Consider the following 20,457-nt stretch of genomic DNA (forward strand, 5'->3'; position numbering starts at 1 on the left):
CATAAGATATTATTATATAATAGATATTAAATTAATTCTCTTTTAAGTTATTTATACTTTTGAGTTTTTGAAGTCGGTTATTTGAAGCGTAGTTTTTTCATATGGTGGGATAATTTTTGACATTATTTTTATTTTTTTTCTTAGTAAATCTACTTAACATTAATGGATCCTTTTGTATATGCATTTTACGTACATTCTCCAGACATTTACGTGTACAATATTTTTTTTAAATCCGTGAATATCGGAATACTTATAATATTTTTTAGAAGGAAGTCGGAAGGAGCTTGCCAGTCGTCTCGTCTTCATTTTGAGTGGTGGTAAATAGTAATATGCATAAATGATCTATCTCGTTATGATAGATACGATAGAAGTGTGTTAAAACACGTGGTCCAACACCGATGGATATTGTATCTAATATTGGAGGGTCGGTGCGCCGCGGTGCTTCAGTGGTCAGAAGTGGGCGCGCCGTGAACGTCACAAGCCGGTTCGACTCTTGTAGAGGTCGTCCTCGATGTCGAAGGCGGGGTCCGCATAGCCCGAATCGTCGTAGCGAAGGGATCTAAGAAAGAATAAACATATGCATCAAAGTTAAGTTAAAGTTATCAAAAACAAATGGTACACAAATACAAATATTAACAAACAGAAATGTTAGCACAGTATGCCGGGTCTACTGCACTTTTTACACAAATTATCTTCAATCTTAAATTATCCCAAACTAGGCATAGCCTGTGCTATGGGTATAAGACAACGATATATTTAATACAATGACTACCTATTTAAAAATACATTAATACATATAAACAACCATGTCACGAAAACAAACATTCATATTGATCATATAAATGTTTGCACCTACCCGGGACTTCTACATCAGTAGACAGGGTTACTAGCCACTGTGCTATAGGGGTCAAATTATTAGTGCTTCACTGCTTATTGTATATTAATAATTTGTTTAATATATAATAACTGACATTTAGTCCCACAGCCACGTGTCAAGATCCGATCCTTACCGGTCGGGAGTTCTGGTCCTGCAGCGCGACGGTGGCGGAGACCTGGACGATGCTCTCAGCAGGGCGGGGTCGTCGTACCTCCGCGACACCACGGTGAAGTCGTGGTGCGCGTCGATCAGCTTCTGGAGGCGCGACACCATCTCGAAGTCGGACACTGACGCCGGAACCAGGATACCGAGCAGCTTGGCGATGGAGTGTCTACAGAACAGAATTACAAACACGTGCCAGATTATGACTTCATTTATATAAAATCGATCTTTTTACAGTATCAAATTCAAATATGTCTATTCAAAATAAGATTTTAAATCACATATTGGACGTCAAAAACTACCACCCATTCATAGTGTGCCTCAGACCTGAGAAGAACGGGCGCGAGAAACTCAGCGGACTTGTTTTTTTTAAATAAAAATATGGATTACAATGTTATCGTATCGCACAATAAAAATTATAATTAAAGAACCTGAGGATGTTAGCTCCTTTCCCAGTCTGTGGTATCATTAAGAAAATCATTTATTTACCATTATCATAACAAGCATTTTAAGCATTTTAAAACCTTACCATAATTAGCTACAATATATAGGTACCGCACAATTACTAAATAATAATGTGTTTTAGTTTTATTTTTTTGAAATTTATTATGTTCTTTAATTTAACAATGATACCTATGAAGTTCGATACTACAAAAACTGCAAAATAAACATATTTTGAGTTGTACAAAAAGCTAAAACAAATACCTTTTTAATAAACAAAAACATGTCAGTTTAATTCTGTTTTACCATAAATTAATCCAATCTAATAGTGTTTCACTGAGAATATATCGATTCTCCTATATTCAGGATTTCCTCCATTTTATTTGCTTATTACAATTTGTGTTTTGTAGAGGAAAGAGTTAATCAAGAAAGAGTAACCCGTCAGGGTTGACAAGGGTGATATTTTAACAAACTGCTGATAAAAAGTACAAGTGGTCGCCTTGTAGTCTTAAATCAACCATATTTCTTTATTTTTTATTTAAGTTGTGAATTTTGAACTAAGAGTAATTATACCTTTAATAACGTTGCATATTTAAATGAGTTATCATATTTCTTGCATGACATGTTTTCTGATTTGTTCCACAAAACTCCCTCTATATTGAAGTTCATTTATTTACGTTATACGAATTCGCAAATACACCAAGTTTTAACTTATAGTGCAGTAGATTCGAAGCAAGTTTGCTGTGAATTGTGACAGACGGACAAACAACACAAAATAATAAAGAAAGACAGACAAACACACGAGCAATCATGTCAGGGCTCCGTGATACTTTATAAATTATTTAACTCCTAATGGTCACTATTATTGGCGCACCTAAAGCTCTGCAGCTGAGCTTCTCTCCTCTGGCACTCCACCAGCGCCTCCTTGGTCCTCGCTAAATCATCTCTGAGTGTACTCAGCTGATGCTCTGTACTTGTCCTCTCTTGCTCGAAGGTCTCGCCAGTTGCACGTACTTGATCTTTGAGCATATTCACTTTACGACAGTAACGTGATCTCAGTAATTCTGCCTCATCTAACTTCTTTTGCAAATCTTCTATTTTTCTAGCCCTTTCAAGCGATGTTATCTGAATTAAAAAAATATTTAATGTTTAATATCAATTGTAGTATAATAATATTTTTTGATCTAATAAGACTTCTCTGTTGAAGTGCTTGAGTATTTATGTGAAATGCGAAACCTCGGTATGTAAGAACTATAAAATAGATTTTTGTTACATTGAATAGACACATTACAGCTTTTCTTTGTTATGTTCTTATATATAATTTATATGAAGTGAACAAAATAAATTTAAGATTGGAAGACGGTGTTAAAAACATCCACAATGATTAGTAAATAAATTGTATTTTTCGTATGAAATTCAAATGCCCTGTGCTTCGTAGTCCCAGGCCCAAGGGTGTCGTAAGAGGTGACTACGGGCTTTTTGAAAGTGGGAGAGTCATCCTGCCGTCTTATCATATAGGCCAGACTCATCCGGGTTACTTACCACACTCGCACAGAATAGCGCCGTGAAGTAGCGGCCTAGTGCCGCTATGTTTCGCATAGGTTAATGTCGAGAACCGGAGGCCATTGCCCCCCCCCCCCCCCCGCTCCACCCGCATATGACAGCGGATCCGAAAAAGATTTAACCCCAGGAGGGTACCGGCTCTACCAGAGTCGGAGAATCCCTCCCCGACCACTCTCGCTCGGGCTCTGCCCGTCGTATTCTGGAGAGGGCACAGAACCGCGCATGTCCGAGACAAACGAGGCAGTAATACCACGGCACCTCGGTCTCCACGCTCAACGTGTACTTTTACAATATCAGGGGAATTCACTCCAATTTAAATGCCGTCCACCACCACCTAAAGACGGCGCAGCCGGCCTTGTGTTTCCTTACGGAGACGCAGATATCTCGACTTAGCGATACGTCATATTTAACGTACCCCGGGTACAAAATTGAGCATAATTTTTTGACTCCTGCCGGGGTATGTGTGTACGTTAGGGAGGATATCTGCTGTCACCGTCTCGGCAATTTTGAGGGTAGGGACCTGTCTACTCTCTGGCTCCGTGTAGATTGAGAAGTCCGCATCCGCATCTATGCGTGTGTCTACAGGTCTCATAGTGGTAACGCAGAAAATGGATCACCTCATGGGCTGCGTTCAAGCGGCATTTGATGACGTGCTTGCACAGATCCCCTCCGCTGAAATCGTAGTCTTGGGTGACTTCAACGGACACAATGCCAAATGGCTTGGATCACGTACAGACTACGCAGGGCGATCTGTGCAATTTTGTATAGGCGAATGGTCTGTCGCGAATGCGGCTCCCGGATGTGGATAGCCACATGCCGTCCTTATTAGATCTTCTGCTGACTACACATCCCGATAGTTACCAGGTCTCTGTCGACACCCCTCTCGGAACGTCCGCCCATTGCCTGATCAGGAGTTTAGTGCCTATCCAACGCCAACGGAGACCACCAGCGACCTGCCGCGTTTGGCACTTCAAGTAAGCAGACTGGGATAGGATGCGTTCCTTTTATGCATCCTACCCTTGGGGCAAGGTTTATTTCCCTTCGGATGATCGTAGTGCCTGCGCCGTTGCAGTAGCCGATGTGATACTGCAGGGCATGGATATTTTTATAGCAAGCTCTGTAGTACCGATCGGTGGCAGATCACAGCCCTGGTTCAATGCGTCAGTTAAAGCAGCATCTGACTGCATAAAACAGGCGTATCGAACTTGGATTGCGGCGCTGGACTCAAAGGATCCGAACTGCCAAGTTCTGAAGAGGAAATATAACCGTGCCTCCAAATTTTTTAAGCTGTTATCGCCCGTGCGAAATCGAAGCACTTCGTCAAAATCGGTGAGCAGCTTGCCAGTTACCCGACCGGAACACGCAAGTTCTGGTCGTTGTCGAAAGCTGCTCTTGGTAACTTCAACTAGCCGTCCATGCCGCCGTTGCACATGAGGAATGACACCCTGTCCCATACGGCAAAAGAGAAAGCCGATCTCTTGTGCACTCTTTTTGCCTCCAACTTGACTCTTGACGACAACGGAATAACACCGCCGACCAGAAGATAAATTTCATCCACCAATTGATTTTACTATAGATTTATCCAAGCACTTAAGAGAGTACACACTATTTCCTATGTTAAATTTTAGAAAAACTGACTACGCGAAATGTATCACAGAAATAGGTGACATTGATTGGTTCAGTGCTGATTCATTACAATGCAATGATTTCGTAGATTTTTTCTATAACAATCTCTGGGATATAATTAATAAGAATACGCCTTCTGGATCACGTAAAAGTACTCGACATCCTACATGGTTTTCCAAACCACTAATTAAGACATTAAAAGAGCAAAGTAAATATCATCATCGATTTAAAGCCTACAACAACCCTCGCGACTATGATCAGTATGCTCTGCTAAGGACTCGCTCAAAATTATTGATGAACCAATGTTTCCGGTCTTATATATGTAATATAGAGTGCAGTCTTAAAAATAATGTGAAAGCATTTTGGCGATATACCAAATCTAAGCGTATTACCAATGATCTGCCTAAGTCAATTAGATATTTGAATAAAACTGCTAGCTCTGGAAATGATATATCGAATCTTTTTGCTGAATACTTCTCATCTGTTTACAAATCTAATAACTCAACTACAGCGTATAATCCAGATTTTCCAAGTTCCAGTTACTCAATATGTTCAATTAAATTTTCTGAATATGAAGTATATAAGCACATCAACAAAATCGACATTAACAAATTTAGTGGACCAGATATGATACCACCAATATTTATTAAGATGTGTGCGTCGTCTCTGAAAGTACCTTTGACAATTATTATAAACAAATCACTAAGTGAAGGGGTTTTTCCTGAGCTATGGAAAATTGCTAAAATCACTCCCATACATAAAGCAGGTGACAAAACTGACGCAACAAACTACCGGCCTATTAGTATATTAAACTGTTTTGCCAAAATATTTGAGAGCATAGTTTATAATTCACTCTATAATCATTTCAAGCATAGACTCAATCCGGTTCAACATGGCTTTGTCAGTGGTAAGTCTACTGCATCCAATCTGTTAACATATTCAAATTACTTATGTCAATCTTTTAATAGTAAATCCCAAGTGGATTCAGTGTATATTGATTTTTCTAAAGCTTTTGATCGGGTCAATCATTTTATTCTCTTAAACAAGCTAGAACACTTAGGTTTTAATGGTAATCTTCATCGTTGGTTACATAGTTATCTCATGAATCGTTCCCAGATAGTTGCATTGTATGGTTTTGAATCTATTCCTTTTGAACCCACTTCCGAGGTCCCTCAGGGCTCAAATTTAGGACCCCTGCTATTTTTGATCTTCATCAATGACCTTCTTGATAAAATGACATGTAAATGTTTAGCTTATGCTGATGATATTAAATTATACACCCAGATATCAAGAATTGAAGATTGCTATTTACTTCAGGATAACGTTAATACTTTAAATGAATGGTGTAAAACTAACGACATGTCAGTAGAAATAAAAAAATGTCAATTTATTAGCTTCACCAAAAAAAGGAATACAATAAATTTTAACTATTCCATAGATGGTACCAATTTAGTCAGGGTTGGTGTTCTACGTGATTTAGGTGTGTGGTTCGATTCATCATTAAGTTTTAAGCATCATTATGAAACCATAGTGAAAAAAGCAAGTAGGATGCTAGGATTTATGATGCGCACATCAAAACCATTCAAGCACATAGATTCGCTAAAGATACTTTACACCTCACTAGTAAGACAGCAACTTGAGTACTGTTCCTCAGTCTGGGCACCCATTTACAAAGCTGACAAAGATAGTATAGAAACAGTTCAAAAGCGATTCATTAGAAAATTATGTATAAGAATGGGATTGAGACGAGCCATTCCTGAGTATGAGGACCGCTTGGTATATTTTAAATTTCAAACTCTTAAATGCAGGCGAGAAATTGCTGACATGGCTATCCTACACAGGATTGTGCATGGGACTTTTAGCAATGATTTATTAACAGATGTTCACTTTATTACTCGCAAGCAAGCCACTCGTATGCCTACAATTTTTGCAATACCGCACTGTTACAACAATGTCGCATATAATAATCCACTTCATCGTATGTGCCAATTATATAACGAGTTAAATAGTATTAAAAATTGTGAAATTAACATATTTAATCAAAGTTTATATAATTTTAAAATAACAATTAAGAAGCACTGTACCATAGAACTCAAATATTAGTTGTACTTACATATTTTCAATGTGATTGTAAATAATATAACGCTGTGTACAATAGTTAGATTAACAATTTTATAGTGATAAGATCTTTATTTTTATTTTATATTACACATGTTTTACTTTGTAATCGTTTTTGTACCTAAATTAAATAAATAAATAAATAAACTGGGCGTAATTTATAGAGCACGGCAATACTTCAAGCCGGCCCACATTTTAGCGCTCTACAAAGCGCAGGTCCGGCCACATATGGAGTATTGCTATCATCTCTGGTCTGGCGCACCCCAGTATCAGCTCGATCCATTTGACTACGTGCAACGCAGAGCAGCTCGAATTGTCGGGGACCCAGTGCTTTGTGAACGGCTGGATCACTTGGCGTTGCGTAGAGACGTCGCTTCATTGTGTGTCTTCTACCGCATTTATCACGGGGAGTTTTCCGAAGAGCTGTTTAACCTGATTCCTGCCGCCGAATTCCACCTTCGCACGACACGCCACAAGTTAGAATATCATCCCCACCATCTGGATTACATTCATTCATTCATTGGATGTGTGGCGGTCCTCCACAGTGCGGTTTTCAAGGATATATTTTCCTCGTACTACAAAGCTGTGGAATGAGCTTCTTTGTGCGATGTTTCCGGGACGATACGACATGGGTACCTTCAAAAAAAGCGCGTACACCTTCCTTAAAGGCCGGCAACGCTCTTGTGATTCCTCTGGTGTAGCAAGAGAATGTGGGCGTCGGTGATCACTTTAATTTTAATTTACAAAATAGAGTTTCTCCTTTAATAGAACAAATAATTTTCTTTCATGACCATACTTTAATTATTCTAATTATAATTACTATTTTAGTTATATATTTAATAATAAATTTATTTTTTAATAAATTTACCGGTACGCTCGTTTGTCCTCCTATTCCATAAAAAAAAGATATATTAAAAAGTAAAGAGAACTTGTGTGTAAGTAGTATATTGTGTATTTCTAACAACAAAATAATACAAACTATCATATTTTAAAGGTATTATCGATTATGGACCATAAACCGAAGAATGTTTAACTCAATTAGATACAAAGTATCCTAAAAATTAACATTACTTAGTTGAATCAATATTTATTTTAATTTTAATCACATGGCTTGTGGAAGCCGGAAATAGTTTTTAATTTTGAATACTGACAACTTAATTTGCCGTTTTGGAATGTAATTCAAGGTTAGCAGCAATCCGTGACCTTCATTCCACCCACTCACGTTCAATTGGGAGAAAGAAGTTCGAGAAATTAATGAGTATGTTAGGGAGAAGTATTCATTCATGTCAAGAATGCATCGATTAGTTTTAACGATTTTTCTATGCAAATGAGCGTCCCAACATCGACCCTGGCCTCATATTGAATTGCGATGAGCTGTTGACTACTGAGTTTATCTACTGTAATAACGTCAATTATATCTTATTTAACTCAAGATTATTTTTTTACATATTATATCAGTTCCCTCCCAATTCTTATCATACAAACTCATGTAAAAATTAGTGTGTGTGTGTACTTATGTATGCACGCAAGAAGTTATATATACTTCTTTAGCGTAACAAAGCAAAAATAGTTGTAGAAAGAACAATATTGTAAAAATCTTCAAAGATGGCTTTGACAATTAATTATTAAATAGGGAATACGGCTGTATGGGCTTTTACCCTTTGCCTGTCCTAATAATGGACGAAGAACCTATAATAAATAACGAAAGTCGCAAACGTCAACAAAATTTTAGGAACCAACTTCATGCTGTTACTTTTATATTACAGTGATGCGCGCGCATCTGATAATTTCACTCTCATCATTTTTTCATAAGGCGCCTAAATAAGTATACCTAACTTCAAAAATTCAACTCCATCAGTAAATTTTACAAGAGGCGGAGCTAAACAAAAGCTTTAGGAAAACGTAGGTATCCGTCGGACAGAATGAAATCATAATAATTGTGCAAAGTAATCACTTCAACCTTGCTTGTAAATGATTCCAGTAAATCCACTTCACAGACTTGTTTGAATGTTTATAGATCAAACTATAAGTAAAGCAATCATCCGCAGATCCTATTCAGTGTGTGATCGTGACTTATTAACGCAGAAATACTTCCCGAAGGTGTTTTTAAATATTTTTTATTGAATTACGTAGACGAAAATGTACATACACACAGATATACTCCATATAAGCTGCTCTCGTGTACCGAGTTAACATTTCTTCCGCATTGGTCATAAATATGTAATATATCTATTGATTAATGTACTTCATTATAATTTTTTCTAGTCGCCTTGCTTATGTAGAAAACCGTGATAGTGCGCTCATAGATAAATAGGTAAAAAGTATAATATCAAGTAGTACGTTTAACAGCACTAGAACTGAAGTACTGTGTCCTTCCGGTTTTAAGGAAGTGTGCCAATGTACATACAGGGTGACAGGCATACTGCTGATCATGTTTAAATATTTTGCGTATGTTTATTTATTCACCAATACACTCAAGAAATTGACTCCACAATCACAATAAAAGCACAACTACAACTTGAAACGATAATAGCAACGACAGCCTAGAAGGTGTCGTTCAGTTTATCGTAAAGGTAACGTTTGATTATTTGTCGAATTCGAATATTCGTCACTGACGCTATCAACTGAGAGTAGGCTTAGGATCAATAATATCGAATAATGTTTCGTTTGTTCAATCATCGTTTTGACATTGAATATGATGTTACTAAGATTAGGAGGGATACGACTAATGCCACGATATATCGAATATAGATTTTAAGAGTAGGCCGCCAGAGTCGATTCGAGATTTGTGATGCGTTTCGACTTAGATCTTATGGTCACTGTAACGGGCAGACGAATGAGATATAATCTCTCGTTCCATCACTTGATCATCATCAGCCGGAAGACGTCCACTGCCGGACAAAGTCCTCCCCAAAAGATCTCCACGACGATCGGTCCTGCGCTGCCCTAATCCAACGTATCACTTACACCCTTAAAACAGTTTATGCCTAAGACCAGAAAGCGGAAGTGAACATTTCATCAAAGCGAGATAAACAAAACGAAATGAAACAAGGCTCACGAAACCAATCTCATTTAGTCGACTCAGCCTTATTCAATATCTACAAAATAAAGCGTTCAGTGCGGCTAAAGTAGTTTTCCCATCAAAATATAATTGGGTGGTACGTACTTGAAGTTGTACTTATAACACGAGTAAATTGTTCAGTGGACGTGTTTAGCTTGTTACAGCTAGACAGCTTTCATTACCTTGTATTCAGCAGCATCAGCAAGCTGTGCATTTAATTCTCGAATCTGGGCCCGACTATCTGTTAGTTGAATATTTAGCTTATCACACTGTCTCGCTAATTTTTTACTTCTAGCCATTGCTTCGTCCCTTTCCGCCTGCAAAACTGCTCGGACACGAGAACTCTCATCCTGTCAGTGCAAATGCAATTAATAATTTGACGATATTGTATAAACATAAGCTATCTTTTAATGCCTTAATATAATGTTAGTACCTGAACACTTAATTTACGTCTCAGTAGATCAAGATGAAGTTCTTTTCTTTGAAGTTGTTCTCTTAGTATTCTGATGCGTCTTTGTAGCTGGTATACAACAGCTGTCTGAAAATCATTTCAGTAATTGTTGGTATTTTAAACTTTTCTTAAAATAATTACCATTCTATTGATCAGTTGCATTCCTACTTAATAAGCTACTCGCTAATCACCCAGTACGCCAATTAATGCCTAATACTACCTTTCTAATAATGTATTACTTCGTTCTAATATAGATTGCTTCCATAAGATTACTATTAATGTGGTTAAGTGAAATATTTTAATGAAATTAATGATTAAATATCAATATTTTCGTTCAACTATATGCCTGAACTGGAATCGGTGCAAATGACTCTGCAGTGCGTTTCTTGTAAGTGTTACAGTACTTATAAATACTTGATGGTAAAGTGATTAAGGCCTAAATAGCATGCCAATCTCTGTTTTCGTAATTCTTACTTCTTTCATATAAGGCAAGTCATGGAAAGATCTTTCTCTGCGCAGCCTCGGCAACGTGCCATAGTATCCGTAATATAGCAGCTATACAGAACATATTCCATATCATTACTAACGTAAGATAATACACTTACAGGAATCAATTATTAGAAACAATAGCATGTCAAGGTCTGGGCTTTCTACAAAGTACGCCCAAGTATTGTTAAGTAAGTAGACTGTAGAAATACACATTGAACAAATCATTTTATTGAGGACATTTAAATATAACATATAGAAAATTATATAATATAACATAGTGAAAATACTTCAAAGTTCATTCACAGTCGGAATACGTCACCTGTCGAAAGTGACCCGAAAAAAAAGGTTTACGAGTATTTTTTCCTTTCGCTCAACTGACCTTGTCGACAATTTTATCGCTCTCCAGGCGCGCCAGTTGTTCGGCCCGGTGCAGTATGGAGTCAGTGTGCAGTTCTATGCTGACGTCCTGAGTCAATTCATCCATATTCAATGTCCGGCTCAACCGCTCCAGAAATGCCATGAACTGCATGTTACGCATAATAAAACTATTGACTCTTAATTAATTAACAATTAAAAAGTAATAATTAATGCTAATCAGTTTCCAATACGATGGGTAGTTGAGGTAGTTTTTTCTCTGTTTTAAATGCCACGCCTTACTGGACTTTAATTGGCTTTTCAATTTTAATGTAGGTATTTACCGCATTGTATAGTCGTTATAATTATTGTTAGTTTCCTTATCTACTGTTTTAGTTTTATCAAGATTTATTTCTAAGGTTTAAAAAAGCTATTTCAGCAAAAGCAAGCAAAGGAGAAGGCCTGGCAGTTAGCCTTGGTATAGCGAAGGCCTTTGATCGTGTATTGTACAACCAGCCTGAGAGTTTACTCTCAGGAAGCGAGGAAGCTGGAGGTCCATTTGCATAAATGCGGACCTCCAGCTTTCTCACTGGGTGCAGCATACAGGTCGTTCTCGAAAGTAATTGCTTGAACCCGAAGCCCGTGAATGATGGAGTGCCCCAAGGCTGTGTGCTATCTCCTATACTGTTTCTTCTGCATATCAATGATATGTTGGAGGTGTCCAATTGCTATGCAGACGACAGTACTGGTGATGCCGTATACACGGGCCATGCAGGTCTCTCTCGGCAAATCGTCGAACAGTGCCGGATTAAACTTGTATCTTCTATCGAGTCCTCTTTTGAGACGGTCGCGGAATTGGGCAAAATGAAAATTAAGAGTAAAAAACAAATACTTAGATGTTTTGTTATGCTACTGGATGCTTATTCCTTTTTTAAATTCTATACTAGTCGGCAAGTCATGGAAATAAATTAAGTTAAACGTTAATTGAACAAAAAGCATTATCAGCAGTCTCACCAATATTGATAAGAAAACAACCATATGTAATAAATATAATTAACAAGATCCATTTTGAATTGACTTACATTAGCTTTATCTTTACGTAAGCTATCTCTAGATGCTTCGAGTGAATTCATTTCCGATTCCAGTTTGTGCACCTTTGCTTCGAGCATGTTTCTTTCATCTTCTAGAATACGAACGCGGGTAGTAGCTTGATCATGTAAGTGAGCAGTTCTGTTCAGCTGTTGGTTCTCTACGTTCAGTTTATCTCGAAGAGCTTCCAGTTGCTTTCCCAAAAAATTTCATGAAATGTCATATCCAAATTTAAACTATTTATTAAAATGTAAGCCAAAAATATAGAAATTTAAATGCAATTTACCACCACAATTGAAATGTAGTATGGAAAACTTTAGAAAAGAGCTTTTAAAAGAGTTTGGAAGAAGGGGACAAGAAACTCGTTGCCGTTCTTTAAAATCAATATTTACAACTGCATTACTTTCCAATTTATTTTTGCATAGATTATTTATTACAAACAAGATATGCAACAAAAATACTCAAACGTCTCAAATTCTTCAAGTAAGATAAAATAAAATAAAAAATGTAAATGAATGATTGAGTACAATAGACGCATCAATCCACACGCATTAACGTGAAGTACGTATTTGAAAAATATATGACTTTAAATTTTAATTTCAAAAACAGGGATTTCAAAGAGAGTATCCTCCAGCCATCAGAGGTAGGGCACGTTTGCGAGGTGGATGCATGGACCAGCCATCGCTTCCGTTGACCATAATGGAACAAGTTGCTCCACGACGCCGCCCCAAGCGACATAACATTTAAAAAAAGACCAAGCCTGCCTGAAATTAACTTCTATTTTTTTAACCTACATATTTTTCTAATCTACATATTTATTTTAATTATTTGGCATAGTTTTCATAGTCCATTTTCTCGACTCACCGCACTCTTATCTTTGTTATCGCTTAAAATCTCTCTAATTCTGTCTTTTATTGTAGTTTCATGAGCTTCAACAAATCTTGTCGGTAAACTCAGTAAAATTGCAATAGATTCCATCGTATTCCTAAAATCGGTTTGCAATCTTTGATATTTGTCATCTCGATGGCGAAGATCCTCTAAAACCAAAGTTATTTTTAAATAATAATAATTGTAATAAATATGTTAAGAAAATGTGTACCTAACAAACCTTTTAATTGTATGATCATCGATTCATTTTGATTAACATTGTCGGTTACTACGTTTAAATTCTTCGAACAATGAGATAGCTTCTCCCTAGCTTCATTAAGTTCTCTTTCTATAACCCGATTGGAGACAGTAAGCGATTCCTTCTCTTGCTTAAGTCTCTCGATATCAAGTAACTGAGACGAAAGCTGTCTTTGAAGCATATCTTTGTCGGTATTTATTCTTTCTAGAGAGTCTCGACAACTTCGTAGTTCTTGTTCAATTGTCGAAAGATTTTCAGTTGTATTAATACATCTGTTTTTGAGTCGTGTTATGTCCTGTACTAATTCAGCTGCTTTAATTATCAAAGTTTCTGGAGAGTGGCTGTGGGTAGAATCGCAAAAATCTACATCAAGAGCAACAGATAGCCTTCGCACAAGATCATGAAATTGACACCTTGCATTCTCTTTTTGCTGTTCTTCGTTATGGCACTCCAATTCGAGTGATCTGAGTCTCTTCTCTAAGTCTTTGACTTTTTCATCACTAAAACGATTGTCACGTTGGAGAGTTTGAACGGTTAAATCAGTTCTTGCTTGAGTCGTTTGAAAATTTCGATTAATCTCTTCAAGATCTTGAATTTTCTTTTTAAGTGAAGATATAATGGCATTTTGTCGGGCATTTTGTTCCCGCAAATGATCATTTTCAACTTGTTGTTCTAATATACGTTGATCTCTGGATAGCATTTGGTTCTTTAGGTCAGCGTTCTGCGTATTTATTTGACTTTATTAGAAAAACAAAATCTAGAATTTATGTATAATTCTCTTTAATTTACTTGCTTACCTCAGATGTTAGTTTATCCCTTTTATATTGTAGGGCGGCAAGATCACTTCTAAGAGATGTTACGATATCATTTCCGATATCTGATGACATCTGAAAGTTGTTATTTAGCTGTTATTGCTTACAATAAACAAATACCATTCGTAAGTAAATTTAAACTTATTACTTACAAAAATCTATATAAAAAGGAAGTCAAATCGATGTGGCGTGCAAAAGAAGACTATGCTGTAGAAATAGCAGGTACATAGCTTATAGCTCAGAGGATAGCGTGATGAGGGTTGCGATTTCAACTGACATAGTCACGATATCTTATTGCATTTACGAATGCTTATAATTTGAGCCGGTAACTGTTGTAACAGGGACGGGTCCTTCGTTTAATAGCTCCTTTGCTTATTTTATTGATTTTCTTTACTTGCCTTTGACTGTGACGGCGTACGATAAAATAGGTACCTACTGTTTGACTGTCGTACCACGCAAATATTGAGCCATTTTTAAATTTCCAGCTCAATGAAAAGAATTATTATTGGTTTTATAAGAGATAATTGATGTGTTAAGTAATTGTCATTACTAATATCAAGTTAAAAAAACATCACCGTGCTAGGTGCAGGAGGAAACATTGATCATGTGATAGAATTTTGAATAGGTACTACTGTTTTTGATCCGCGACGTTATCGGTCGCTTGTTTACATACTTACCGATAAAAGAAAGAAAAAAAATTATTTGGATACACACACAAATAACAAAATGAAGCAACTTAAAAATATAAAATATGTGTGGTGTTTCTAAAAGGAGCCATTCAGCATGTGTTCCAACACAAATGTGATGCAACGCTGACTAAAGGTAGTTCCCAATATTCAGTCTATCTCTTACGTGAGATAAAAATCGTAACTATCGTTGGCTTTTCTGTCCCAATAAATTTAAATCACCTTATCCGTACACGCTGTCTGTCAATTGGACGACGTAGGTATAGCTTACCAGCGATAGAAGTTTGTATGGAAATTGCAATTCACGTGTCCCAATATAAGGCGATAAGAATGACTTATCGGGTATATTGGGACAGCTTCAGATTATTGACAGCTAATTACTGACAGTAGAAGGTAGTAGGTTATCTCTATCTATAGATAGTATATTAGAAACGGCCGTATATCAATAATTAAACTTAAAAAACAATTACTACTAAACTAAACTTAAAACTTAACTAGAACAAAACACACAGATTATAAAAAGTAATTACAAATAGAACAAATAATAGTAATGACAAATAATAAAATAAAATAAAACAAAAAGCTTCTATTCTCTTTGAAACACGTCTGTAAAGCTAGAAAGGTCAAGTCGGCAGAATCACTGGTTTTATATCTCAAAATTTAGAGCTCATTTAGTGCTAATTTAGTGCTAATTTAGTGCTGATAACAGATATTTGGTGCTGTGATAGGGGGACTAAAAATGAGAACACTGCTAACTTTTCATTAAGCTAGCAGTGTACCATTCGTGACCGCGTTATGATACAGTTGGAGCGAGAGGCACATCAGCTAATAATTTAGTGCTCAATTAGTGCTGCCTGTACAAGCAAACAGATTAAAAAAAAACAGTTTTTAAGTATAGATTTTCAATAATCGAAAAGTTATGGGTATTATTCTGTATTGCAAATATCGAGTTTTCATCAGATCTCTACGTTATAAGGTCACAGGAAACTACCCTGACTCCCCTCGCGATGTAGCCGCTGTGTGTGTGTGTGTGTTAAAAAAATATTTTTTTTTTTCAAAGCAACAACTACTGCTGATATAACGACGCCAACAGTCTTAAGAGGGAGAAGAAAACTATAGAACGGAAACTAATGGAATTAAAAGACGTCACCATTTAGTGCTCAATTAGTGCTACCAGTATAGCAAAGAATTTCTGAAAAATAAATTAAAAAATCTTTTTTTTCAAATCAACTACTGCTAGTATAACGACGCTAGCAGCCTTGAGAGCTAGAGATAGACTTTAAAACGGAAACTAATGGAATTGAAAGACGTCACTATTTAATGCTGAATTAGTGCTGCCAGTACAGCAAAGGATTTTTGAAAAATATTTTTTTATTTTTTATTTTCAAAGCAACTACTGGTAGTATAACGACTTCAGCAGTCTCAAGAGCAAGAAGAAGACTCGAAAACGGAAAGTAATGGAATTAAAAGACGTCACCATTTAGTGCTCAATTAGTGCTACCAGTACAGCACAAGATTTAAAAAAAAAAATTTTTTTTTTTTTAGAAATCATCTACTGCTAGTATAACGACGCTAGCAGCCTTAAGAGCTAGAAGGGGACTTTAAAACGGAAACTAATGGAATTGAAAGACGTCACTATTTAGCGCTGAATAAGTGCTGTCATTGTAGTACCTAAAGGAGTTTTGAAAAAAAAATTTTTTTTTTTTCAAATTAACTACGGCTTGTATGACGACGCCAACAGTATTAAGAGCGGGAAGAAGACTATATATGGCAATAATTACATATTTAAACGTAATAACTAATCCTTTTTTACACTAATATTTGTGTGGCCTCCATAATGTTCTTCATGACGTACGCTAAAAAAATTATTATGACAGTCGAATTGAAAATATTTCTGCGAAATGTAATTAAACTATGATAAAAATGACGAAATGTCCTGACAGCACTAATTGAGCACTAAATGGTGACGTCTTTTAATTCCATTAGTTTCCGTTTTCGTGGCACATGGACAGAAAAGACACATGTGAGAGCATTTCTAGGACTATGCTCTTATTATCGACGCATTGTGAAAGGGTTTTCCGATGTTGCTAAGCCCTTATATCGACTGACGGAGGAGAAAATATCCTTTTCCTGGGATGAAGAATGCGAACAAGCTTTCTTAGAGTTGAAGAAAAGACTATGTGAATCACCTATCCTCGGATATCCTGACACAGAGGGAAGATTCATAGTGGATGCTGATGCTAGCAACACCGGAATCGGTGGAGTACTATCTTAGAAGAGAGGAGATCAAGAAGTTGTAATTGCATACTTTAGCAAATCTTTATCGAAGCCGGAGAGAAACTACTGTGTAACTCGTAGGGAGTTACTGGCCGTGGTAAACACATTACAACATTTCAAAAAGTACTTGTTGGGTCGCAAATTCCTCGTAAGGACTGATCATGCCGCCTTGAAGTGGTTACTAGAATTCAAGAATCCTGAAGGACAAGTGGCCAGATGGATTGAGCAACTTCAAGAGTATGACTTTGAAATGGAGCATCGAGGAGGAAAAAGTCATGGAAATGCAGATGCGTTATCTAGAAGACCTTGTCCGATGGAATGCAAACATTGCATTCGTCAGGAGGAGAAAGAGAATTTTATAATCCGGCTGATCAGAACAGATTCGATCGACGAGAACTGGAGCTACGATGCAATGAGGAGAGCTCAGGAAAATGATAAGGATTTTCAACCACTTTTACATTGGCTTGCAAGTGGATCACTTAAACCAAAATGGTCTGAAGTGGCTAGATACAGTACGGCTACTAAGAGTCTCTGGGCACAATGGAACAGTTTGGTGATGCATGACGGGCTGCTCTGCCGGAAATAGGAAACCCCGCAAGGAAAGGATTGCCATCTGCAATTGATCGTTCCCAGGGAGAAGGTGAACGAGGTCCTGAGAGCTTATCACGATGGTTCTTCAGGTCGACATTTGGGAATAAGAAGAACTCTCATAAAAATTAGAGAACGATTTTACTGGTTGCATTGCCATAATGATGTGGAAGACTGGTGCCGTAAATGCAAGAGTTGTGCAGCTGTCAAAAGACCTAAGACCCGGAGCAGAGGAGCTATGAAATTGTATAATGTTGGGGCTCCGTGGGAGAGAGTAGCTCTGGACATAGCCGGACCGTTTCCAGTCACCAAAGCTGGAAACCGTTACATAATGGTGGTGATAGATTATTTCACGAAGTGGCCGGAAGCATTTGCTCTACCGAATCAATTGAAATTGCCAGCTGATTTACTCTCAGGCTGTCCACCGGAAACTCCGAAAAGTATAACAGAATATGTGGATGAGTTACGGAATAAGATGGTTGACATCTACGAGGAAATTAGAACAACTGGGCTTAAGGCAAGTGAACGGATGAAGACCCGCTACGATCGAAGAGCTAATATTCCTAGTTTTGAAGAGGGAACCCTGATTTGGTTACACAATCCTGTAAGGCGAAAGGGGAAGTCTCCGAAGCTCCAACCAAGTTGGGAGGGACCATACAAAGTAATCACAAGGATAAATGATGTGACTCTCAGGATCCAGCGTACCCCTCGAAGTCCCCCGAAAATTGTACATGTCGATCGGGTGGCTAAGTACTACGGAAGCAACGATGATCGGGACGATCATGTCTTGGAAGGGGGCAGTGTTGCGTAGCAACGCTTCGAAGTATATGACGAGAGTTGTCAAACTTCAAGACATTATTAATTTCAACAGCCTCCGTCAGCAATATTCGTAGCTCAGCGGAAAAGTGTTTACTTTAGACGCTGTAGACCCGGGTTCGATACACCTACCAGTGTATGGAATTTTTTGGGTTTTGTAAAGTTAATGGAAATTTCTAGTAAGTTCAGGATCAAATCGAACAGAAAAAAAGGGATGGAAAATGTGTAAGCAGGTTAAAATAGTTAAAAAAAATTTCTAGTACAATTTAAATTTAAAGATGGAATGGGGGAATCATTTTGAAAATGGAACAGATCCGGGGGTATATAAGCCGTAGTAAGCGTGGCCCACGGCAGTTCTAGTTCTGACTCGAAAGTGTAAAGAAGAAGAAGAAGAAGAAAAGAAGAAGTAGTGAAAAGTGGAAGTGTTCCAAGAAGAAGAAGATAGAAGAGACCCAGTGTTCGGTGCAGTGTGACGAGTTGAAGGTACTGCCGCCCACAAAAGGAACAGCGGCAGACCGGCAAGTGCAAGTTCAGAAAAAGTGAACGCAAATAAAGACTCGTTCCTATAAGCGGAGCATTATTTCCAATCCCTGACCCACTCCCTTGTCAATATGAATATTCATAGTGTGAGTTACAAAAGTCAAAAACCTTAAAGGGGTTTTTCTTCTGAGCTTGAGCTCATGGTCTCGTTACATATATCGCGTTAAATATCCCGTTATATCTTCTAAGAAAGGATAATCACTCATTGAGCAGACAGATAAACCTCGACTCTTTTAGAACCGTTTTCAATAACGTATCTCGAGTTACGGATATATTGCTATCACTGTTTAAGGACAAGATAGTTCAATGTCGATAGGTTATTGAAAACGGCCGTAAATCACGTTTGTCACAGTGACTAAATATTACACAGTGACAGTAGAAACGAAAAAAATTAAACAATAGTATATTAGGATACAAGTTGCTCATTATACTCGAGGCTGTGGGTTGCAGCTCGAGCCGTAGGCGAGGGCGTAGATCAGCCGAGTGTCTCACGAGTTTCATACGCACTTTTTGAACACACTTGCGGAAAAAACAATGTGTTTCATAAATCGTTTTATTATTAAAACGATTGGTGAATGTACAATTTTCAACGCTTTGTGAAAAACATTTTGTCCCACATGAAATGTTCTTAAACTATATTTGAAAAAACCTTGCAAGATAATATTATATAAGTAGGTATAGCTTTTATCTCCCTTGCTCCTTTTTTGTCTTATAAGATTTTATAATTAATTTTCAAGGAGGAGAGAATTAACGTACACTTTGTTAATGTGCTTGTTTTAGAATAGTGATTTTTTTTCTTATAAAATGCTTATTTCTCTAATTTTCATGCGTATCGGGACAGCAAATATTTAGCTCTCAGTTCTCGCGATAAAATTTCGCCGAATTCTGGGTTTAGGAAACAGCTGATTCTTTTAATACTGCCCTTTGAGTTGTATCAGCACGCGGCTGCCCCAACAGTTTTGGTTCTCAATAGAGGATCCGTTGGTATGTCTGTATGTATATGTATACGAACATACAACTGATATCTTTACTTTATCGATACTCAAATTACCTACTGTTGGCTAATGAAGAGTTCCTGATGTGGAACCAGTCCGGGAATGTCAAATCAGGTCCTGGTGATCATAACAACGTATTGTCAACGGAATTTAAAATGCAATGGCATGGTTTGATACGAATAAACATTCTCAAGTTAAATAAAAGCATATAAAATAAAACCATAGTGGTTTTCATCCTAATGTGTAGTTAGTACTCAGGAAATAACGTAAAAATACCTCCGGTAACTAGCCTAACTTCTAAAACTTACGTCTGTTGGTGTTTTCCCACGGAGCACTTCATATATTTTCCAATCTTCTAAATCCTTATTATCTTTTACTTCCTCCAT

At 37.2% G+C, this 20,457-nt stretch overlaps 1 protein-coding gene across 1 annotated transcript; it reads right to left on the reverse strand.

Moving 5' to 3' along the window:
• Positions 1-390: 390 nt before the first annotated feature.
• On the reverse strand, positions 391-20,457 carry LOC126971576 (coiled-coil domain-containing protein 170). The gene is made up of 12 exons (XM_050817887.1): positions 20,380-20,457; positions 14,155-14,244; positions 13,340-14,078; positions 13,096-13,268; positions 12,225-12,425; positions 11,168-11,311; positions 10,774-10,854; positions 10,282-10,386; positions 10,031-10,198; positions 2,355-2,605; positions 1,011-1,208; positions 391-559 (listed from the first exon to the last, which is right to left on the reverse strand). Exons 1-12 carry the CDS (start codon positions 20,455-20,457, stop codon positions 475-477), a joined length of 2,313 nt encoding a protein of 770 aa, XP_050673844.1. The 3' UTR covers positions 391-474.

The sequence above is a fragment of the Leptidea sinapis genome, chromosome 24 (assembly GCF_905404315.1).
Source record: "Leptidea sinapis chromosome 24, ilLepSina1.1, whole genome shotgun sequence".
NCBI lineage: Eukaryota > Metazoa > Arthropoda > Insecta > Lepidoptera > Pieridae > Leptidea > Leptidea sinapis.